At 38.0% G+C, this 25,956-nt stretch overlaps 1 protein-coding gene across 1 annotated transcript in view; it reads right to left on the bottom strand.

Moving 5' to 3' along the window:
- The window catches only part of Mkln1 (muskelin 1), a 107,549-nt gene that overhangs the window by 17,375 nt on the left and 64,218 nt on the right, over positions 1-25,956 (bottom strand). Inside the window, exons 10-13 of the mRNA XM_052173396.1 lie at positions 20,597-20,809; positions 16,046-16,267; positions 13,903-14,032; positions 869-1,016 (exon numbers count right to left, since the gene is read on the bottom strand). Of these exons, the coding sequence (XP_052029356.1) occupies positions 869-1,016; positions 13,903-14,032; positions 16,046-16,267; positions 20,597-20,809 (713 nt within the window). The remainder of the gene's footprint in view (positions 1-868; positions 1,017-13,902; positions 14,033-16,045; positions 16,268-20,596; positions 20,810-25,956) is intronic.

The following is a 25,956-nucleotide window of genomic DNA, read 5'->3' as shown; positions in this document are numbered from 1 at the left end:
CAAATGTATACTTGTTCATATCAAAGTACAAAGGCAGTAACTCTCATGGGAAGACACACACTTTTTAGAACTAATTCTGACCTTTCAAAATAGCTTACTTCAGAACTATCTATCTTGTACTGGGGAACAGGAACTGTTCATACCAACAGACTGATGTGGTGTTTTACTGTGTACTCACAGTAGAAAACTCAAGCACTCTTGTTCTGAATGCAAACACAATGTCTTTCTCAGAAAACAACAGCTTTCAGTTGCCAAGCATACTGCCATAGAAAATAGAGCTGTTCTTGGAAGTGTTTCTGTTCTGTCACTGAATACAAGAGCCGGATCTTCTGCAACTGTGTTTCCCCAGCAAGACATGTAGCGTCTGCTCAGCCAGATGCTCTGGGGCAAGGCTTGGCTTGGAAATGCTAAGTCAAACCTGTCCCTTCACCAGCAATAGGACATGGAGATGTTTACAGAACATTAGTTTCAACTTTATCTAGCTACCTGGTGGCAGAACCCAGACCAGCACACAACTCTTTAGATCTCCAGAAAAGGAAGTGACCAGAGTAAATGAGCAGAGTAAACCCACTCCTTTGATGCCGCTGTGCACACAGTACTCATTTTATTTACAGTACTCACTTCCATAAAGTACGAATATTTTAGGCCAGGTGGGGTAGCTCACACCTATAATCCCAGGTAGAAGCAAGAAAATTGTGAGTCCAAGGCCAGCTAGGGCTATATAATAAGTCTGTCTCAAAATACGTTAACAAAAATTTAGTATTTTTTTCAATATCAGAAATTAACATAAATCTCTCACTCCTCCGTTTTTAAAGAAACCAATTTCATTATGTATCTCTGAGATTGCAGCACAGACAAGAGTCCTTACCAGCTATTCCTCACAATGTCATAAATCCAGAATGAATTTCTGACATTCTCTTCCCTCTTTTCTTTGTCTTTGCTAAGTCCAGATAAGACATGTATTTCATTCAGTTCTGGATCAATAGTTGCTCTCTGTGTGAATCCGGTCATTGGAACTAAAAATGAAAGGAATACTTAAGATGGCAATATTCACAATAAACAGCAGACTAGAACTAACTCATATCTTTAATTTGCTCTATATGCCCATTGTATTTGTCTTTTAACACGCCTCAGTCTTTTGAATTAAGCAATAGACATTATTTACAGCCTTCCTCTTGCTCTAGAATGTAATTGACATAACGGCAGAGGTTGCTCTGTTCACTACTTGTTCTCAGTGTCAAAAGAACATATACACAACACACACATACACAGAAAGGGGGAGGAGAGGAGGGGAGAGGAGGAAAGAGGGGAGAGGGAGGGAGGAAGCACACAAGTGAGCTTGTGCACAAGAGTAGGCACCAGACAAGAGTGAGAATGATTTTAAACATGGAAAGGCAACCCTACAAAATGGGAACAAAGATGTACAAGTCATAGATCTAAAAGGTCCATGTCCAGGGTAAATAATTGATAAGTCATTCTTAGTTATCTAACAGGTAAGGCATTTCCAAGAATATACAGAATGTATTCACAGTAAATGCTACTCAACATCATTAGTCCTTAAGAAATACAAATACAAATAATACAGCATCATTTTATGTAGGCAAGGTGACATACACCCCTATAATCCTAGCACTCAGGAAGTTAAGGTGGAATTTAAGATTAAAGTTTTGATCATACATGTGTGAGTTTACTGATCTCTAATGTCTACTCATGTTCATCTATAAGGAGATATGCTTTTCAGGGAATGAGCAATATATTCCTTTGGACTGTATAAAGGAGAGGATTCAGATGCCAGCCCTGGAGTAGGACCCACATGGGCAGGCCTATGGGAACTAGATGGGAAGAGCAGTAAGGGAGTGAAGCCTCGGCAACAAGGACCTCGCAGGGCAGGGACTGCACTTTCTTTTCTTTTTTTTTTTCCCAGTATTTTTTAAAAATATTTTTATTTTCTATATTCTTTGTTTACATTCCAAATGATTTCCCCTTTCCCGGATCCCCCCTCCTCATATGTTCCATAAACCTTCTTCTCTCCATCCATTCTCCAATCACCTCCCTCCTTTTTTTCTCTGTCCTTATATTCCCCTCCAATGCTAGATTAATCCTTTCCAGGATCAGGACCTTCTCCATACTTTTTCATGGGAGTCATTTGTTATGCGATTTGTGCCTTGGGTATTCAGGGCTTCTGGGCTAATTAATATCCACTTATCAGAGATTACATTCTATGTGCATTCTTTTGTGACTGGGTTACCTCACTTAGGATGATATTTTCCAGATCAAATCATTTGCCTAAAAATTTTGTGAATTCATTGTTTTTAATTGCTGAGTAGTATTCCATTGTGTAAATATTCCACATTTTCTGTATCCATTCCTCCTTTGAGGGGCATCTGGGTTCTTTCCAGCTTCTGGCTATTATAAATAAGGCTGCTATGAACATAATGGAGCATGTATCTTTATTGCATGCTGGGGAATCCTTTGGGTATATGCCCAGGAGAGGTATAGCAGGGTCCTCCGGAAGTGTCATGTCCAGTTTTCTGAGGAACCGCCAGACTGATTTCCAAAGTGGTTGTACCATCCACCAGCAGTGGAGGAGTAAGTGTTCCTCTTTCTCCACATCCTCGCCAACACCTGCTGTCTCCTGAGTTTTTTACCTTAGCCATTCTGACTGGTGTAAGGTGAAATCTCAGGGTTGTTTTGATTTGCATTTCCCTAATGACTAATTATGTTGAGCACTTCTTAAGGTGCCTCTTGGCCATCCGAATTTCTTCAGGTGAAAATTCTTTGTTTAGATCTGTACCCCATTTTTTAATAGGATTATTTGGTTCCCTGGGGTCTAACTTCTTGAGTTCTTTGTATATATTGGATATTAGCCCTCTGTCAGATGTAGGGTTGGTGAATATCCTTTCCCAATTTGATGGTTGCCGTTTTGTCCTTTTAACAGTGTCCCTTTTCTAACCAAACAAGTGAAAGATCTATATGACAAGAACTTCAGGTCTCTGAAGAAGGAAATCGAAGAAGATCTCAGAAAATGGAAAAATCTGCCATGCTCGTGGATCGGCAGGATTAATATAGTTAAAATGGCCATCTTGCCAAAAGCAATCTACAGATTCAATGCAATCCCCATCAAAATCCCAACTCAGTTCTTCACAGAGTTAGAAAAAGCAATTCTCAAATTCATCTGGAATAACAAAAAACCCAGGATAGCTAAAACTATTCTCAACAACAAAAGAAATTCTGGGGGGAATCAGTATCCCTGACTTCAAGCAATACTACAGAACAATAGTGTTAAAAACTGCATGGTATTGGCACAGTGACAGACAAGTGGACCAGTGGAATAGAATTGAAGACCCAGAAATGAACCCACACACCTATGGTCACTTGATCTTCGACAAAGGAGCCAAAAACATCCAGTGGGAAAAAGATAGCCTTTTCAACAAATGGTGCTGGTTCAATTGGAGGTCAGCATGCAGAAGAATGCAAATTGATCCATTCTTATCGCCTTGTACTAAACTTCACTCCAAGTAGATCAAGGATCTCCATGTAAAACCAGACACACTGAAACTAATAGAAAAGAAACTGGGGAAGACCCTAGAGGACATGGGGGGGGAGTTCCTGAACAGATCACCAATAGCTTATGCTCTAAGATCAAGAATTGACAAATGGGACCTCATAAAATTACAAAGTTTCTGTAAGGTACTGCACTTTCAAAGGCAGTGCTGGGAGGAGAGAAGTGAGCTAGAGAGCTCAGAGGCCAGGGCACTTCTGCTTTTATCATCAGCTCTGAGCAGCTCAGGAGGAGTTCTGGCTGCAGTGGTCTAAATGAGAATGGCCCACAACCTGCTGTGTTTGAATACATTATTCCCAGTTGGGGGAACTCTTTGCTGGGGGTGGGGTGAGGGTGGACTTGAGGTTTCAAAAGCCCACAGGATACCTAGTGCCTCTCTGTCTCTGCTTCCCATTTGTGGATGAGGTTGTAAGCTCTCAGCTACTGCTCCAGTGCCACGTTTTAGCTGCCTGCTCCCATGATAGTCATGGGGTCTAATCCTCTGGAAATGTGTGCCCCAAATTAAACTCCTTCTGTTATAAGTTGCCTTGATCATGGTGTTTTGCCAAGGCAATAGAACAGTAACTAAGACATCTGCATTGCACAATGCTGCTCTTTGGGTTCTGACAATGAATGGGTGACTGCTAAGTGCTTTGTCTATAATGATGGACTAAGAATAATAATTCAAGGTAGTTTGGAGATAGAGACTTTGGGTCACTTAAACTGAGTTCTTAGACCCTACTTGCATCTCTGTCTTAGGGTTTCAGTGCTATGAACTGACACCATAACAGAGACAATTTTTAAAATGACAACATTTAACTGGGAGTAGCTTATAGGTTCAGAGGTTCAGTCCATTATCATCAATGTGGAAAGTATGGCAGTGTCCAGGCAGGCATGGCCCTGGAGGAGCCGAGAGTTCTACAGCTTCATCCAAAAGAAGCCAGGAGGCTAGAAAAATATCAAAGCCCATCCCCACAGTGACACACTTCCTCCAACAAGGCCACACCTAGCCTATTAATAGTGCCACTCCCTGGGCCAAGTGTATTCAAACCACCACACTCTCATTTTTACTTCTCTTAGGCTAAATTTGGATAAAGAAATTAACAGACTGTGTTAAGTTTTCTCCTTTGGTAATAATATTTTATACTATAACATTATATATTGTTTAAATCTTGATTTATTACTTACATATACTACTTTTATAATAATAAACTAAAATCTGGATTGAATAAAAACAGCATTGTCAAAACTCCAAAAGACCCAAAGGTCAAAAAAGCAAAAGAACGTTTCACCCTAACATGCCATAACCATTATTCTGGTCATGTATATTATTATTCCCAAGAAAAAAACAAGGCTATCTTCTCACTTTAATAGTTTTTAATAGATGGCAGAGATGCTAAGCATGGTGGTAGGGGATTAGGGGTTGGGGTGTGCAAAATAGGAGATTTAAAACACATGTGTTTTAAATGCTTTTCAATTCAGCTGCTTTGAATAAGCTTGACCAAATGCCAGAAATTTAACCAGTCTTTACAAACTAACCCACAGAAAGAAATGAGTCACGCAGATCAGTAAATGAGACAAGTTAATGCCACATACATTGTGAACGCATACTTCTTTGAGACCACAAGTTAACCATGTATATATTCTGAACACGTTTATCTAAAACCACAATTTAATCTAAAACAAATTCTGAATGCATGCTTGTCTGATACCACAATTTAGCCATGAACACTTTCTGAACACATACTTGTCTGAGATCAAAAGTTAACCCTGCACACACTTAGAATATATACTTGTTTGAGAAAACAGTAAAATTATACAGCAATTATCTGTCAGTTTGTTATTTTTGGTTTGTTTAAAAAATGTGCTAATTTTTCACCTTTCCTACTTTTTGTAAGAAACAGGACAAGTAAGAAATGGCAGTCTGAATATTATTTGTTTCTTTTCCTTGGTTTGACCACAGGATAAGCAGTGATGCTAGAATTTTCTACTTAGAAGAAAACCTTAGAAAGGGGAAAAAGAAACTAATGTTTTTGAAGTCCTTTAGATTTCTGAGGAAATTTATGTTATTACATTAATTAATTAATTAATTAATCTCTCTATTTTGCTTCATGATCCAAAGTACATATTCATTAATTTCTTTAGCTAAGACACAGACAAAGAATAATTGGAGAACTTCCACAGAAACATGAAACAGCAAGAACAGCTCTCCCTGGGTTCTCTATTTGATAGAACACTTTTAAACTGAATAGTTGATTAAAGAACAGCTTTCCATGGGTTCTCTATTTGGTAGAATACTTTTAAACCAAGTAGTTGATTAACTCACACTAGCTCCAGGGTATCTTAGCACACTGACTAAATCCCGGTGCACTCTGCAGAGTCCCTGGCCTGCAGCTCTTTTCTCAAAGCTGCTAGTTGTAGCTCTAAGTGTCACACACTTTCATAGTTCAAGAGATGGAGAGCTCTCCCTTTGCAGCTCTCTACTGTCACGAGAAAGGATGTTTTTCCAATGCCTTTTAACACTTTCTGTGTGTGACTAGCTAGACCTCAGTCACACACAGGTAAAATGAAAGAACCCTTTGAAAGGATAACAATGACTAGTTTGAACTAGCTATGATTTCTCCCCTGGGACTGGGTAACTGTCAATAAATAAAATTATGGTCTAGATAAAAAATGTATGTGTGTGGGGGAGGCAACAGTGGCTCCTTGGTAGGCAACAACAGTGTTGTCATCTTTTTTTTTAAACAAAAATGTATGTTTTTGTTTTATGTATATATGTGTTTTGTACACATGTATGCTTGCTTGTACATATGGCGCATATCCAATCTCTAGCACTGCACAGACTAGGTGTTATGGTGCATGCATGTAATGTCAGAGCAAAGGCTCAAGCTACACAGCCAGCAAGGGGCCAGTCAGAGATGCATGAGACCTTGCCTCAAAAATGATACAAGGAAAAGTTATCATCCCAACCAGTATCTCATAATAAGCGTAACAAGAAGTCATTAGCTTAGAGTCTCTGTACTGCCTGACTTGGTCTTAATCGCTGGCATAATATAAGAGGGTCAAAACCAAAGCAACTTCTCAACATCTTTTTGTTTTCTTCAGTGTCAATAAGCATAATAAATACATTCCCATGGACAATTTTAAAGTACGATTTTGTTTTAAGGTTTTCAGGAAAATAAACTGATATATTAACTCACACAATGCTTGTATGAGAGGAAAGAGAGGAAAATCTAATACAGTGCCAGAGGAAAATGATATTTTCAGCACAGCTGGCCCAAATCCTCTCATTTTCAGATGGCTTATTAGGTCCAGAGATGTTACACAAGGTGCTAATGTTGAAGACTCAGACCAAGTCTTTTGATTCAATTTACTGTACCAAACACATCAATCTGCTGCAACAGAACACAGTGGCATAAAGAAGGGCAAGTATGAATGTCAGAGGAGACATAATATGCATTTACAAAGAGGACAGAGGACCTACAGACCGAAGCAAGGAGACAGGAAGCGTGCACAGCAGCAGGACAAGGCTCCAGGAGCTCTATCACCAGTGCTTGATTTCATATCTGCAATATGGGAGGGCTGCACTTCTGCCACAGGTGCATGCCTGACCTCAACTAAGCAGAAGCAGCATTCTAACACAGTCTGCAACCAACGCTAAAGCTGTGTGTCTGACAAGTCATCTAAGCATAACTCACAGCTGCTGCTAACTACAGAGGTTACAGTGAGAAGCATGCCAAACAGCTTGTGTTCAGTGTTAACAACAAAGGCAATTTAGAAACAAATTCAACTTTTAGCATATTGAATTTTGATGTTAAACACAATGCTAATAATGCTAATAAATCCTTTCTTTCTAAGATACAGCCATCCACCAATTTAAATTATAATTTTCTTCTAACTGAAATGCAAAAGTGTTATATACAAGTTAGAAAATAAGAGTTGAATCAAGCTAAAAAATAAAAAAAGGTTGAAGGTTTTTTAGATCCTGATGCTGAATCGGAGAGAATACATTTAAATAATTATAAAGAGCAATGGTTGAAGATCCTATAGCATTTGACGCACAGAAAGCATTAATAAAGAGAAGCTATTTTGCTATATTATCTCTTACTAGCGATTTCAACAGTTAAAAAAACTATTCTATGATTTCAAACAATACTATGTAAAACTCACATTGTAAATGCAGTTTTAATCAAAGAATCTACATGAGTGAAGCACAAACATGTAATTATATATTAAGTCCATCTCAAATTGCAGTAATTAACTGAAATACAAAAGCTTCAGAAAAACAGCTAATAAATACTAGAATGGCTTATTACATTACAGAGCATCTCCATGATAGGTAAACGTGGTGCTTTCTAGGAACATTTGATAATGTGGGAATTTAAAGAGTGCTCTACCTCATTACTAAAAAATTTTTCTTGCATAGTAGTGCTCTAGAGAGATAAAATAAAATTTAAGTGTATACTGGTTAAAGTGAAGTAAATAATTCTATGCAAACACAATACAACATACCATTCTTCCTGTTAGGAGGTTTTCTGAATTATCTAACTTTATACACTATATCTTAACAGGAAATTTAGGGTATGGAAGAGTCTGAATGCTTTTAAAGAAATTCTGAATAAAATATGTGTCCCTCCTCAGAGTTTTCCAAAGCTTCTGGAATGCAGAATCATGGCTACCTCTTGACTGTGTTAGTCATTAAGGATAGAACCATATGCTTCAATTCCTAGCCTGTTTTGAGGAGTTGGTAAAGAATTCCAAGAGATCAAAATCTACAAAGTAAGATCTGAGGAGAGAGCAAAATTAGAGTTTGGAAGTAAGATGGGAAACTAGGAGACAACACGGCAGAAGGGTCAGAGGCAAGAGCACTGTTGTGTCTAAAAGCAATAGTGCTACTGAAGTGCGCAGTGCAGGAAGGATGCAGCACCAAGAACAGGGCTGGGGGCTAAGCCACAGCCTCTCAAGCAGTCAGGCTATCTAACCCAGAGTTTCCTCTAATCTGGATTAGCTCTAATCAAAAAGTCAGATCAGCTTACTTCTTCATCGTCTCCATTCACAAAGAGGTGTATGAAGACAGAGCTTATGTTCATAACTCTAATCCTACTGCCTAACTTGTCCTTTGGCACCTGTAAGTGACCAGAAACCATCTCCACGTTAAATGTTAGGCCTATGGCTCTGTCCTTCATAAGTAATGCAGCAGAGAAGGGTTGGGAAGAGATGAAGCTCGTGGGGAGAGGTTGACGAACTACAGAAGGCAAATGGGAGATACAGCCCAAACTCGTAGAGCAATGGCAGAGGCATGTTGCAACACTGAGGTGACCTGAGGGTGACTGGATGAACCAGCGTTACCCGATGATAGTGATGGCATTACTGGAGAAAACAAAGATACCCAACAATACCAGCCAAACTAGAGGGTTAGATCACCTCCACTAACACAGAGGCTGCTCACAAGCCCCCTTTCTTCATCTGTAACCCTGGTAATTTAGAGAAGTGCAGAGGCACACTCTAAGACATCGGGTAAGGCTACCTAAGAACCAAAATAGAACCCTTAGAGCTCAAACTGGGCTTCTCAATCCCTGCCAGGCACTACAATTCTTTAAGAAAGTTAAAGGGGAGAGGCAAAAAGGGAGTCCATGAGTAAGGGACAGGAAGGAAGGGAAAAGGGGGAAGGAGAGGGAAGGATCAGGTACAGATGGAAGCAGACCAAAAACAGCCACCAATCAAACACACACGGACTCACAACAAAATAAAACCCCAAAACTAAACAGACCAGTAAAAAATTAATTTCAATTTAACTCTGATGGGTCAATTGAGTCAGTGTCTTCAATTCCAAGCATAACTCCTCAAGTTTTAGGTAGACACATTTACCAGCTAGTTCAAACCAGATGTACAACTCTGCCAGAAAAGTTCTCAGTAAAATACAGTAGTTTGGAACATTTTGAGCAATGAAATTCTTAGATTGTAAAAATCAGCCACTTGAAAAATGTATACAGTGATATCCTTAAAAGAAATCTGACCTAGACCCAGAAACAAAATCTTTCAATAACTTATTTAGGAGACCATTGTTTGGTGGTTCTAATTTTCTCCTCATTTTCAGTGGCAAATATTCCCTCCTGAGAGATACTTCCCAAACTACTGTCTCTTAAGGGTGCCTCTCAGGCTGCTCCTTAGCAAAGCAGCCAACTTCTTTTCTTCATAGTACTAAGAATTCAACCGCAGCCAGTCTTCACTGGAATATGAACTTTGTGAGTTAGCTCACTCCCTGGGGTCCTCACATGGATCCTTAGTGCCTAAAACAATCTTTGGTAAATGGAAGTCTATGAACTACTTAAGGAGAGAGGGCCTAAACACCCTTAAATGGTAGTAACCAATCAACAAATACTATTAAATTAATGAATGATTTGTGTGCTTTGTGTGGTTAATTCCCTGTAAACCAATTAAAAAATGAACAATGCACAGCAAACATGTAATTCTAATTTTGGAAGAGTTGACAACAGCAGTAACTAGTGAATGAGACAATTTGCTTTTCTGTTACTTTAAATTCACAGCAATAAAACTATGATAAAGGAAAATCATAATAAAAGAATCTATGTAAAATTTAAAATGTCAGAAAACAAAACTGGATACAAACACCCTTTTCAAAGATTAGAAGGCAATCCATCAAAATGTTAATAGATTACCTCTGAAGGGTTGGATTGTTTTGTATAATTCTGGGTTTTGTTGTTATTGTTTTAGAATCTCAACCATGAGATTATGTAGTTACTATGTAGTTACAACAAAAAAGGCACAAAAGAATTGCCACAATTTGGTAGTCATAACTGATTAAAGTAACAATGTTGTAAATGACTACATAATTGTTAAAAATTAAATGTTTTCAAATTATAGCCATTAAATTTATTACAATAAAAATTTTTTAAGTAGCTTTGCTTCCACTATTATTACTCTTTGACTTTTTTCTTTTCTTTTTTCTTTTTTTAGTTTTGGGAAGTGGTGAGGTACAGTGAAATCTTCAATCTTGGCTATATGACCATGTTGTTGAATTATGTACAATGATTTATTAACCATATCAGAATCTTACCACCAATAAAAGATAATCCAGCATATAGTAGTAAGGTTGAAGTAACTACAGCTGCTGGGGCTGGCTTGAAGCTTAGGCCAGAGCATGGATTCGATTAATAGCATTCAGTTAACAGCAAAACTAAGAAATGATACCACCAAAAATACGTGCTTATTACTGTTCCTCAAAATTCTATTTAGTAGTCTACTAATACTCTGCAAGAATGAATGTAACGCTTGTGTTTCCAAAGTATATCCTCTCATACTCCAAGACAACAGACAACAGCTTTCAATGGATCTGTCCTATCAGTTATCATTCTTGAGGTTTTTACCTGGCGATTTGAATCATACGTCCCCTGTCCCCTGGGAATGCCAGGGAAAACTAGAATGACTCTTACAAGCCAGAAGTTATTGAAGATTAAGGCATATGTCTCACACTATCCTCCTACAGTGAGATTTAGTAGGCAGAAGTGACATCATGAGCAGCTGCCTAAGCTTGCATTTCTGAATGGTAAGCTGAGGCTGCTGTTCCAGTATAGCCAATTGACTTTCTGTCTCAGGAAAGGCTGACTACACATACACTATCATTCCACTAAATTTTAATTCCTTTTTTTTTTTTTGTTAAGCTGATTGTAGTTTTTGTATTATATTGTTTAAAAAAGTATGGCTCATTACAGGACCAAAAATGTCACTGTAATGATGTCTTTTTTCTTAAAACTTTGGTCTTTCTTTTTTCTATCATGTTCCTATCCCCAACCTTTTATGTCACATGCTACTTGTCTATTAATATTTTTATTACAAATACCCAAACACATCTTTAAAGCCTACTTTGTCTAGACCCCTGGTGCGTCTCACCCTGCTGGTGCTCACTGGGCCATACCCGGGAAATCCCCCTCTTTTTCTATGTTGGATTTTTTTTTCTTAGCTTCGGTGTTTTCTCTTGATATTGTTTTGTTAGTATATAAAGTATCTTCCTAAAAAAAAAAAAATAGTAAACAGATGTTCTACCACTTTCCTATCTTGAGACAGCAGCTACTTCCAACCCTTTTTCTGTCATACCCTAAACACATGCTTCCCAAGACTCTGGAGTGAAGCCTGGCTTCACAGTTCTAGCCAGTGAAATCTAAGCAGAATCCCACGGGTTAGATTTTTTTGCACTCCCCACTCCCCACCTTTTGAAGGAAAGGGATGATGTTTGAAGTGCTTCTAGTAACTTGTCTCCAGACGGCTAATGCTTTCTCTTAAAGACAGTGCTGCAGAGGAGGGGAACCTGGGGGCTGGTGGTCCACTCTGGACTTCTTGTTCTTAGGTGATTCTGCAACTGTTTAAACTGCTAAGAGGTAGGTCTAAAGGGTAAACATGGATTTACTCAGTAGATCTAAAAATATTCTCTCTCTTTTTTTTCTTCACTATTTTGGCTACAAAAATATCTCTAGTAACTTTTCTAAGAATTTTCTTTATCTTGTAGTATCTAATGCATGGCACTGGGAGTTTCTATGTCCTTCTAGGTCCTGTTTCCTTGAGTGCAACCTATTTTGTTCTAGGAGAGTTTAGGAGGTCCTCTTTCTGACAGAATATAAAAACACACTTTAATACATAATGATCTGCCTTAATGGCGAGAGGACTTTTTGGTTTTCTGAAATTTAACTTCTTTTATTTTTATGTTGTTATGGTATGGTATGTTATGGTATGTTATGGTATGTTATGGTATGGTATGGCATGGTATTTGTAGAAGGCCATTTATAATCTGAAGATCAGTGTTTTGGGTCTGCAGAAATTTCCCAGTATTTGTTTCCACAGCCTCCATTTTCTTTGTTCTTTGCTGCTGGGGAAGCTCTGGGGATGCAGGACGGGAGGCCTAGCCGCCAGTCAGAGACGAGGCTGTAGGACTGTCTACTTTACTGGTCACGAAGACTAGAACACAGCAAATAACCCTCTAGCCTAAACTCCAGTAAGGGGATCTGGAGCAAAATGACTCCACATTTTTTTCTTTAGTGTTAAGTTTTATTTAAAGAAAAAAACTTTTCTTCTTTGAAATTTGTATTTATTATTGTGTGTGAGTAGATAAGAGACTTGTCATACATTATATCTACAAGAGGTCAGAGGGTAACTCTAGGACTCAGTTCTCCTTCCACCATGAGATCCAGGGATAGAACTCAGGCCATCTGGTATACACCACAAGGACCTTATCCGCTGAGCCATCTCACTAGACCAGCCTTTCTCCTCTTCTATGTAAGCAATTTTAATTAAAAGAGGGTTACTCTACATAGTGCCCATAAATGATACCAACAACATATGTATTTGTGTGTGTAGATATAGATGTATGTGTGTTTGGGGTAAGTGTGTGCGTGCGCACGCACGCGCGCGCATGTGCCCGTGGAGGCTAGAGGTCACCCCTGGGTGTTTTCTTCTGTGGCTCTCCACCTTATTACTTTCTGAGACAGGGTCCCCCTGACTCAGCTGGATTGGCTGAGCTTCGATGACCTGCTTGTTTCATTTCCCAGCACAGGTGCTTCAGACACACACCATCATGACAGCTTTTAGCTGGTAGGTGTTGTGATCTCAACGGGGCCCCCCAGGCTTGTGTAGCAGCAGTTTCCTGACAGAGCCACCTTCCCAGCTCCAACATAGGTGTTTAAAATTTATTCTGTAAAAGTACCACTGATAAGAGAATCTTTTTATATATGGCAGCTAAAATGAAAAAACAAGCTGCTCTAAATTCTACTCTAGTGCCAAAGCGTGATTAACCAGATCCATTCTTCTGATATTATTCAAAGGTACAGCAATCACTGCGTAGGTTAACTGTTTAGCAAAATGAGACTTAAAAATAGTGTGTACAGAGTATTACTAATCATGCCCATGAACCTGGTTAGTAAAGAGCCACGGTATCAGTAGGAGATCCTACTTAGATGATAAGCTTGCACAGTTGCAAGGTATAAACAACTGCAGGTGACTACCCTATAGCAGCCATACTCTACTTTGCTTCTGTCTTACCTACAGTTTACTGCATTGAACGCAAGACGTAGACAGCATCAGCAAGTCCAGACTACTTTTTCAGATGCTGCTTTTTCACAAAGCCTGTCCCCCAGAAGCAGAGACACACACGTTTACTTCAGAAACTCACACATTATATTTTCCTTAAAATAATAGTAAATCATGCATTTTTAAACAGTAAATTAGACAGTTTTATTCCTTTAATTTAGAATTATTTCAATTAAAGTAGAGAAAGTATGAAGGTTACAAAGAAAAGAAATTGGACATTAGTTTTCTATAATAAGCAGTTAAAGCATGAGAAATATTCTTACCCATTCCAGAGTCTTTCTTGGTGCCATCTGAAATTATGTCTACATGATCAGAGTCCACATCATAACTAAAGAAATCATTCAAATAGGTCTTAGATCTCTGGCCACCAAACACATATAAGCAACGGTTTTTCTAAAAGAAAAAAGGAGAAAAGGGAGTTATCATTTCCAATGAAGCACTGAGAATGAGCCTTCACCCTTTACATCCATCCCTACAGGAGTAGTTTTCCAAGAGATCCCACACATTACTACTTTGCTCAGATGAAGAGGAAAGAGGCAGCTCTCCCCACACTACCACTGCTAAGGAACCCACCAAAGCCGAATAGCAAGGCCTGCCCGTTGTATAACTACAAGAGCAAAAGTAAGAGTGAGCGAGCAAGTAAGAAATGTGTTTGGACAAATCAAAACAGAATAAGGGATAGCTACCCACAAGGAAGAAGTCTAACTTCTTACCCCTGAAATAAAAACCAGAGTTTTCCAAAAGTACCTTGACTTATAGTTTTATTGTATAACCATATACATGTTAGAATAAACTTAAAAACAGACATGAAAATGTAAAATATATCTATATAAAGCTAGACATTAAATGCCTGCTGATATTCTATGATCAGAGTACTGGAGAAGTGCTAATGTGTTTCCTCTTGGCTTCCCCTGAAAAGATAGTGAATACAGATCAAGCCTCTAGATAGAAATAGCTAGCTTATAGAAAATATGATAGAGAAACATATTAAAAGAAGTAATGACAGTATAGTGAATCCAAAGAGCATGAGAAACATCATACATTACAAATGATTTAAAAAAAAAAGCAGGAGTAAGTAGCGTGGGGGGAGGGGGGAAGAAGGGCGTAGGCTCTGACAGGGATGGAGAGAGATGCAGTGCACAGGTGTACTGGGACCCTGACCTCAACAAACAAGTGCTGAAAAGACATCAGTGGTATGAGAACAGCACAGACGTGGACTAGGCATTATCAGCACACTGCCTTTGTTATGGGTGGTATGACATGGTAAACACCATTTTTAAGTTTGTGTCAGTGTTTCATAGAAAACAGTATTATTTGTAGGTGCAGTTGTCACACAGTGTCATCCTGATGGGCCCAAAGTCTTTTAGGGTGTACATATAACATATACATATTCTCTTAGGTACTTAAATCATCTCTACATTACTTTTTAAAAAAGATTTATTTATTTTATGTATATGAATACATTGTCGCTGTCTTCAGTCACACCAGAAGAGGGCACCAGACCCCATTACAGATGGCTGGGAGTCTATGTGGTTGCTGGGAATTGAACTCAGGATCTCTGGAAGAGCAGTCAGTGCTCTTAATCATTGAGCCATCTCTCTAGCCCTCTACATTACTCTTAATATAAACTATAAACTACAGGACACGAGAACAGTTTTTTAATAAAGGTTTTTTTTTTTAAGTCTGTACATTTCAGTGGAGACAAAAAAATTTTAAAATATTTTTCAATCCATAGTTGTCTGAATCAGATGTGAAGGGCCTGTTATATAAGGGCGTCCCAGCTGACATTTTTCTGAAAATACTCCAACACAATAAATGTGAGAAGCTGTAAAACTGACAAGGAATGAAATTAAGGTGGAAAAACTACATTAAAAACATACAGATTGTTTACTGATCAAAAGGACAAATCTATACATGGAAATTCACTATATCCTTTGTTGTAATTCATATGATATTTTTTAAACATGCATGCTAAATACCATTTGCTCTAATACTTGGATCATAAAAATAAAGATACTACTATATACTTCAATTTTTGTTGATTTTCCCAATAAACTCTTGTTAAATTCTATAAAATCAATCCAAAATTAAAAAAGAAGCCAAACTTATCTTTTCAGTTGCTAAGAAAAAGTTTACAAATGATTAAGTCCTAACACAGAGAGCTAACTATTCACTAGCTAGGCAAGTAGTTCAGGTCAATGATAAAGCATCTAGCTCTATCTTCACGTAACAACCATCTAGGAGTTTCTAAGCTGATGGGAATGACTAAGGGATGGCTCACTGCTGATGCTCTAGTTCCTGTCACTGCTGTATTAATCATCCATTCCCAGAAAAAGCTTTGCTTTCTTACTGATTCTTTCCTATAAAGACACCCATGACAAAATGCACGCACAGGAGAAGTCTTACCGAGTGGAACAGCATGCAGTGTCCAATTCGAGACTGGATGTCCTCAGGGCCAGCATTACAGGAGTCCTCTCGGAGAAGTTTCCAGGTTTGGCACTGGCAGTTGAATGCAAACAACCCACTGAATTGTGGTTCACTGGCTCTGCTGTCATCTACACTGCCATTACATGTCAGAATCCTACCACCAAAGGTGTAGATCATATGTTTTTCTGAGTCCATACACATCTATAAGAACAAAGCAACAGATTGAACAGTTTTAGTATGTTCCTTTCATATGTGCCAAAATGAGTTTGGTTTGTATGCTTTACATTCTCAAAGAAACCCTGAACTTTGCTCTTAATTATGCTAAATACATGTCTTAATTATTATATACACATACTGTCCAGAAATTCAGGATAGTTTTCTAAACACCTTTTGAATTTTCATTCATCCCAAACTGAAATCAAGTTCAGGAACTCTGTTTTTTTATGCTATGATATAAATACTTTTACCAAAGGCACAATGATCCATGATATACTGGTTTTCACTTGGAGTGCATAATGATCATAACTATGGATATTTCATGATCATAAGCTCCTCTTTTCCTTAGGAAAAAGTCTGATCTTCAGTTCTAGGAAAGCATCTTATTTGAGATGCTGTCTCCTGTTTAAGGAGAGCAGATACCCAATATGCAAATTAGAGTGATGCAGCTAAATTAACTTCTACATATATTTTACAAAACTCCTCAAACCATGTTGTAAAATAATACAACAAGTGGGTGGTGGAAGTGTTCCCCTTTAATCCTAGGATCCTCAGGAGGCAGAGGCAGGCTCATCTCTGAGTTTGAGGCCAGCACAGTCTACAGAGTGAGTTCCAGGATAGCCAAGACAGAGAAACCCTGTCTGAAACAAAATAAAACAAACAAAACAAAAAAACAAAAGGCATTTACAAACATATTTCCACACTGATTTCCACAGTATGAAGAACTCTGACTCTTTTTGCATTATAAATTTAATTTTCATTGACTTAAGCTATGATTCAAAACAATCTTGATTTTTTACATTTCTTCAAATAAAAATTACAGCCTTTTATAAATTGACACAAGGAAAGAGACGTCTGTTACAAGATATTAACAAATCCCATCTCAAAGTCAAGCTCAAGTTCAGCTATCAAAGCTAAGTGACATTCGCGCTTGAAGACTCTATTTAATTCATGAAACGCCTGTGCTCTCACTGAAGTAGTCACTGGTTATTACAAGTTTGATGCTCTTCTTCCACCGAAAAACTGCTTTTGTCATATTATTACTTTTTAATTTTTTAACACAAAGCTATTTTAATAGTTGTAAAGGCCAATTTAAAAAAAAAACTACTACAAAAAGAAAAGATTCTAGCATGCTCTCTCTCTGTGTCTCTCTGTGTTCCTGCACTTACAGCACACAGGACATGAAACATGACAACTTTTATATATATACTATGCATTCCTATACTGATACAAATTATTTTTTTTTTAATGAAAGTCAATTATCAACAAATTTTCATCACTCTAGGCATCTTGATGGCATTTACCTGGTTTAATAATTAGTTCTTCATTTTATATTTTTATAAATCTATATTTTTAGCATTTATTTTATTTTGAATATGTGTATCTGTGTCTATACATGGGCATGTACAAGTGTGAAAAGTGCCTCTGAAGCTCAAAAGAATGTCTGGCTCTCAGGAGCTGGTGTCACAGGTTGTTGTGGGACACTGGATATGGGGGGCTAGGAACTAAACTTGGGTCTTCTGCAGGAGGAGTACATGCTTTTACATGCCCAGCCATCTCCTGGTCCTATTTTGCATTTTTGATCTCTGAAAAACAGTTATAAAAACCAATGATAAATTGTGTTTTTATAAAAATTTGTAAATAAAATTTGAACAACTAGTGGGTGTGGTGGCATGTGCCTTTAATCTCAGCATTCAGGAGGCCAAGGCAAATCTCGAGTTTGAGGCTAGTCTTGTCCACATAGTAATTTTCTGACCAGCTAGTGCCACAAATCAAACCTCCTCCCCCTCCACACACATACACGATAAAACCCTATTTAAAAAAGTTGGGAAACTACTTATCTACTCTGTCAGGTTGAAATTTTCTAAAACCTAATAAGCAGTGGACCATCTCAATTTTCTTCTTCTATATTTTACCCATTTTCTAATTTTTCATGAATTATCACAGGTAGGTACTACTTCATCAGACTAGAGGATGCCCTGCTATTTAGTCCTAACCCATAACTCACTTTTGGCTCAGGGTATATAGACTACTGGTTTCTGATTTTACCGGCTGGACGTGATCTTACTGCTGTCTACCTTCAGGGAAGCAGCAACTGGTGACACACAACTCACACAAACTGGTGACATCCTGAAGGAAGAGCACTGTTGTTTGCAGCACCACTGCTAATGTGTTTCCCTGTAACAGCGTCTTTACCTGTTGGCTCTGTCCATTACCCACTTTGGTGCAGAAAGAAGCCAAGGCAGATCTCCACAGGACTCTCTCCTGCTACTCCCTGGCTAGCTCACATGCCATTTACTAATCTCCTAAAGTGTTTATATTTAAAGGGCAGTTCAGTAAGAACTTTAACACTTGGTTCACACTATTTTTTTTCTTGAACACCTTTTTAGATACTGCTCTTTTGTCTCTTGGCATTTTCTACAGTCTAAATATGGGCAGTATCTCCCAAAGGTCTACATGTCAATAGTTTGGCTTTACTGGCAGATGCTGTGGCCTTTGGAAGGTCATCAGAAGGTTAGGATTATGAGCACAAAGAAGAGTGTGAGACTCTGGTCTGCCCTTTCTCTTCTGTGCGTGAGTTTATGTAAGGTATGTGGCTCTGCCGCTGGTTGTCATAATGTGCTGTGCTTACCAGACACCCACAGCAATAATGCCACCTAGACTACAACATCCACTACCAGGAGCCAAAATTAGCCTTTTTCTCTTTCTTAGTTAATGCTTCAGTTATTTCATCATAGTTATAGAGCCAAAAAAATTTAATTCTAAGTGGCTTCATAATTTTATCTAGTAACTGAAAATAGTAGTTTTAAATTTAGTGTCATTAATGTCTTAAGAGGTAGCTGGCTGACTGTCATTTGACAGGCTTTTCTGTAATACTCTCACAAATACATTTTATGTCTGTTTTATACTATGATCCCTGTTCTTATTTATGCTTACACATTAGTCTCCATTTCTGAAAATAATGTGTTCTTCTTTTATTTTTATTATTATTTTTACACTGTGAGGTGAAGGCATGTGTGGAGTGTCTGGGCAGGCACCCCATAGAGTAGGTTCTCCCCTTCACCTTTCCCAGGGCCCTAGGGATTGAACTTAGGTCGCTGAGCTTGAGTCACAAGCCCTTTTACCCTGAGCCTCCTTGTCTGCCCTCCTTTCTTACGTGTATGTGGTTTCTCCCTGCTCTTACCATTTGGTCACCAGTGCATACTCTGTATGCAGTTATCTTTAGTTTCAGGCTTCACTGTGTTGTTAGACTGCTAGAGTGCTGAAACAGAACTCTCACCTACTTTTGTTCCAAAGAAAGTATTATTCTCCATTATTTTCTTTCTTTTTTTTTTTTAAAGATTTATTTATTCTATGTATGTGAGTACACTGTTACTGTCTTTAGACACACCAGAAGAGGTCAATGGATCTCATTACAGATGGTTGTAAGCTACCATGGGGTGCTGGGAATTGAACTCAGGACCTCTAGAAGAGCAGTCAGTGCTCTTAACCACTGAGCCATCTCTCCAGCACCACCACCCCCTCCATTTTCTTTAAAGGGTTCTCTAAAGATCTGGTGCTTGTAACTGCTTATAATTTTTGACTTTTAAGTAAGCTGGTTTTCCTTGGACCCAACAGCTTTCATGGTGTTCCTATGGAAGAAAGACAATAGGGCTTAAGGACCTTGGTGTTACTGAATAGACATGTGCTTCTGGGAAGCCATGTCTTGTCTAACTCTGGTTTAGAGGTGGTCTATGCCAAGGTGTGTGTATGAGCGTGTTTATATACCTGTGTGTGTACCCATGAGCCAGCGTGCCCATGGATGTCAGAAAATAACTTGCAGGAGTCAGTTCTTTCCTTTCATCCTGTACGTGCTGGAGATTAAGCTTGGCGACAAGCTCCCTTACCCACTAAGCCACCTCACCATCATGATTTGCATCCTCCTAGCTCCCTAAGGACTGCAAAGGAGCAGTGTCCCCACCTGTCAAAGTGTCCCCCTTTAGAGAGCACTACTTCATCAATGCCATGTGTTTTCTGACAAGGCTACAGGTTAATGCTCTGCCTCTCTCCCTGCCGCTGCACTGTTCTTGCCACTGAGGAGTCTTGCACTACTACATGGTCAGCAAATACTTGTGGGCATCGATAGTAGTGTCTGGGTTTTGTAACTGTATATGGGATGGATCTCTAGGTGGGGTAGTCTCTGGATGGTCTTTCCTCAGACTCTGCTCCACACTTTGTCTCTGTATCTCCTTCTGTGGGTATTTTGTTGCCCCTTCTAAGAAGGACCAGGCTACTCAGCACTATTAAATCTACTAGAAATTAACTGCACCAAACCTGATGATCAAACACCAATTTTGGTCCACCGTCGGCAGCAGTGTCTTCACTTAGTAACATCCAGGTATTGGTGTCAATATCATAACGGTAGAAATCACTTTTCAGAGATTTGCTGTTCCTCACAGAGGAATCCAAGTAACGGCCCAATGTGTAGATTTGTCTCCGCTGAATGTCAATGCACATTTTATGACACGATCTGGCACTAGGACCATTCTGGAGAAAGGAGAGGAAAAAGGGGATATCAAAAAGCAAAGAGTAAAACTGCCCTCCTCTGCTGTGCTTCATTAAAACTCCTAACAAGTCAACTAATGTGGATCTGACACTAGACTAGATAAGGAAGCAAAAGAAGCAGTGGGAGACACAAACTTTACCCTACAAGTGTTTTAAATCTGCCAGGAAACAGCCATAAACTACTCTATCCTCTCTGGTACTTGTTTTAATATCCATCGTATCATATACAACATTGTGTTTTTCTTGCCTTGACTACAACTCAATTCCCTATTACACATTAATCTAGTTTAAGGCACGTGGGATCTTTAAAAGTATTGTGAACAAAAATAAAAAAACTACGTGTATGGTCTTACGTATGTGTAAGAGAGATAGGTAGTGTGTGTGTGTGTGTGTGTATGTGTGTGTGTGTGTGTGCGCGCGTAAGCCTAAGGTCAACATCAGTCACCTTAGTTTGACTGTTCTTCTCTGAATGACTCTACCTTGTTTCAACTTTGACATAAAACTAGCCAGTACACTTTCTCAATTAAATTCTAGCTCCCCAGATATGTCTAGGTTTGTGTCAGGCTGACAAAAACCAACCTGCATACTTGGTAAATTCTGTTTTCATTATTTCTGTGGATAGATGTGTTTCACTGGATCCTTACAAAACCCAATAAGGAAGCCATTATCATTACTTCACATAGTCTAAACTACTAATCACAAAACTAGAAAGAGATGATGATATCTGAGTCCCACTGTAACCAGGTTGAAAACATTAGAAAGCCCTTTCCTTTTCACGTTTATAAACAGTTGTTTTCCCTCAGAAGAGAGAAATAAGCAAAAATCTAGCTGCTAATACAATGTATATCTCATGACTGAGCCGGTGAGACACAGGCAGACTGCTGAAGGGCTAAGAGGAGCCTGGGTGTGATCTGCACGAAATAACAAGCCACTGTGAGTTCCTAGGACAAGACAGAACACAGAAGAGCAATAGTTTAAGGGAAGTAACCTAATGTATTTGACTTGATTAAACGAGGGAATATTACACAAGGAAAAGGCCTGACAGTAATAACAGTGACTGAGAAGGTAAGCTGACAGAATCTGTGCCTTTGTACTCACACAAAGTGTTGTAATAATATATTTTAGATTTTTTTTTTTGGCTAAGATTTCATAGATAAGGTAGAAATTTTATTTAAGGGAAAGATTCTTCCATGAGCTCAGAAACAAAGATGAAGTTATATGTCAGAAGCCCGTGCGGTATTTTCCTTAATATGAAATTTTAACTTTTAAACAAGACACAGAAACTCTTGCTTCTGTCCAAGTAATCCTAATACCATTAAAATGACAAGTAAACTGTACCACAGGGAGAAGGAAATTAGAAATGATGGTAATAGAAATAAAAATAGAAAACAACCAGAGAATGCTAACATGTAGGTCCTTGGAAAAAGTGACAAGATTTTAAACACCAACAAAGTTAGTTTTTTTATATAGAGAAAATTCTACCAATACCAGAAATAAACTCAGGAATATTACTAAAATAATGTTTATTAAGAAAAACAAGTACAATTTGACAATAGTTAACAGTGTAGGAAAAGTTTGACAAAATATGCAGTTAAATAGACACAATCCTTGAAAAAATATAACCTACCAAATGTTATGAGACATGGAATAAAAATGGAGAGCCCTTTCACATAAAAAGTGGATGTATTATTCTAAAATCTTCCTATTAACAATGGACTCAGATATCTGCCCTGGTAAATTTTATCAAGCATTCATCCAAGAAAATGTCAATTTTAGACAAACTCCATTTTAAAATCTGTTCTATTTCATCTCTAAGCTAGTTTTCTGCAGCTAACAGTGCTGAAACTAAATTACCAATATCATAGGAACAGAGGTAAAAGCAGAAGGGAAAGAAGGAAAGCTAGCTGACCCCCAGGGAGAGTACCTTAGGAACACACACAGAAGAGTGGCCGCTAGCACGGTGTTATCAATAGGATCCAGCAATTTCAAAAAGTACTTAGTTTTATGTATTTTAAGTGTTTTGCATACATACATGCATATACACATGTATACCATTTGCTTGTCAGGATGGAACTGGATCTCATTAAAGTAGACAGTTATGAGCTGCCAGGTGGGTGCTGGCAACTGAACTCAGGTCCTCTGAAAAAGTAGCACACGCTCTTAACTGCTGAGCCATCTCTTATTACCAGATCCAGCAATTTTGAATAGAATAGTTCATTAAATGGTTTCTTGTAAAAGGGAAAATCATTTGAAATGTAAATAAAGAATATATCTTTAAAAACAGGTTTCATGTAGGAATGCAAAACCAATTTTAGGGCTGAAATAATCATGGTAATTTGTTATATTTACAGAACAAAAAATATTAATACCAGTACAAAAAGAATTTCTGACACAATTCAATACACGTTTGTAATAAAAAAACAAAACAAAAAAACGCAGCAAAAGAAGAATAGAAAAGTACTTCAATCTGATAAGGGAATAAGGACATTTGAAACCTGTCACTTAGCATTAACACAAATAGTCTACAACTACAGTCTGACGGCAAGGATCCCTCTCACCACTCTATTTTACAGTCAAGGTTAATGGTGAAATGGGAAAGACATAAAAAAAAAGAAAGAAAGCAATGAAGTTATGAGATGAAGAAGAATAAGCATACATGAGGCTGTCTCTAGTCATACACAACAAAATTAGAGTAACATTATACTATAATTTGATAAAATCACAATCCAAATGCCTCTCTCTGGGGTACTTCAGGAAGTCTATAATGTCAAAGTTCTTTCCATGATAATAGTTAAATATTTGCCTCTCCATTCTCATTTATAGGCAAAAGTTCCAAGAGGCTACATACTTTTCTGATACCAGAAGCAGATGTGGCTCAACTACTTCAACTTCTTTCTATTGCCTCAAACAGTAAAGAAACGTAAAATGTATGAAACAATGCCATTTTTGTGTAGAATGGTTGTCTCAAAAAACATTTATATAGTGGTTGGCATTCCAAGTTCATACAGCAATTTTTCCCATGGAGAACAATTACAACTAATCGAAGTATGCTTATTCAGTTGGGGCACAGCCTTTAATTCCAGCCCTGGGGAAGTAGTTGCAAGCAGATTTCTGTGAGTTTGAGGCCAACCTGGTCTATACAGTAAGTTCCAGGATAGCCAAAGCTACATAAATGAGATCCTGTCTCAGGAAACAACAACAAAACCTAAATAGTATGTTTATTCAGAAATTATGATCAAGACAGACATTGTCTCAGAAGAAAAGAATCGTATCAGAATTGGAATGGACCAAATCTGTTGCCAATGATATAAAACATGCTTTTAAGAAACAATTAGAACCATGGAAGACTGTCTTTGATCTTGTTATCTTCTCAATGCTCAAAGACTTTTCTATTGAGACCGACAGTGATATGAACAAATGTGTTTTGAGATATCATATGATAAAATGGGTCAATATTTAGAAGCGAATCAATATTTTTCACACGAACAACACATGAGTGAAAAAGCATGTACAGATTTTATAAAATCTATCCATCCAGCAAGCAAGACCATGGATTTTAATACAACAGATACAAAGTGCTAAGTGATATGGACTACGTGACAAACTACCATTAAGAAACATTTGTCTATTTTGAGACACAACATTAAAAGAAAGCAATACGCAGTTGCCCGGGAAAGCTGCTAAAGATCCATCCCCTTGCCCCAAATACAGCTATATATATGGTCCAATCTTCTTCACTTCTTTCCTGTAAAACATGTCCTAGGAGAGTAAACAATAATACAAACAGACCCAAGAATCTAGCTGTCCTGGACCAACCTAGTCATTAATAACACCTCTAAAAATCTCAAACAATGCCATTGTTGAAAACAATTCTTAACAGCTTAACAAAAATATGTACACCTATTGTAAACTGACAAATTTTATAGTACCTTTCAATAAGCATACCCTAAATAAACTGAGAAAGTGGTAAGATTTTTAAGTATACAAACAAATCCTAAAACCCTAAGACTTGAAAATCACTAATATAAATAAATATCCAGTAAGTAGAGCCCTGTCTAATACCTTCTTGCTCAATAATCCTATGAATGAAGTCAGAGATGCTTAAGAAAACAAGAGGCACAATTAAAATATTTGTGTACGTGCATAGATGACATTTTCCACCACTCCCTTTATGAAAAACTAACCCAGCCTTTTCTAAGAAGACATCTTTTGTTATAAAATTCATTTGTATTACTACTGTTAACTGGAAAGAATACTAAAGGTAGTCAGGGTTAATAAAAATGCTTTTCTTTGTGCTTATGTGTAGGGCCAAGAAACGCAGGCTCTTGTACAAGGCACATGCTCTACCACTTAATAACACCCCCAGGGTTTTATTACTTCACTCTAGTTTTCTTTCATTATCATCTACTTTAAAGAACATCTCAAACCAATAAAAACATACTAGCCTAGCTACATAAACATTCAAAATTATTTTCTCCTTAAGAACTCAGTCTTTCTATTAGCTTTGATCTATAAGTGTTTTACTAGACACATGTTTAAATACATTCAAGTGATTAAGTCATTTTGCTTCCTGATTGTATATCATGCTTTTGAAACACACACCCTGAGATTCCACCAACAATAACCTATACTCACTGGTACAAAAAGTTAGGCATGCAAAATAGTAACTGTTGAATGTTAGAAACAATGAGCTGTTTAATGCTAGGGCAACATTTCCGTTCAGTTCATGGTCTGTACCAACTAAAGATTTTTAGGCATTGTATTAGTCATTGTTCTATTGCTGTGAGGAGACACCATGATCAAGGCAACTCTTATGAAAAAGAACATTTAATTGGAGACTTCCTTATCATTTCAGAGGTTTGCCCATTATCATCCTGGCAGAGAGCATGGCAGCATGCAGCAGGTGCTATAGCAGGAACTGACATCATCCTCATCAGTAGCAGAGAGGAAGAGAAAAAAGTCTCTGGGCATGACATGGGCTTTTGAAACCTCAAAGCCCACCCAAGTGGCATACTTCTCCAACAAAGACACACTTCCTAATCCTTCTCAAATAGTGCTGCATCCTAATGGCTAAGCATGTAAATATAGGAGCCTATGATGGCCAATTTTATTCAAACCACCACAGGCAT

The sequence above is a fragment of the Apodemus sylvaticus genome, chromosome 2 (genome assembly GCF_947179515.1).
Source record: "Apodemus sylvaticus chromosome 2, mApoSyl1.1, whole genome shotgun sequence".
NCBI classification, from domain to species: Eukaryota; Metazoa; Chordata; class Mammalia; order Rodentia; family Muridae; genus Apodemus; species Apodemus sylvaticus.
This window is presented reverse-complemented; position numbering and strand designations above follow the sequence as displayed.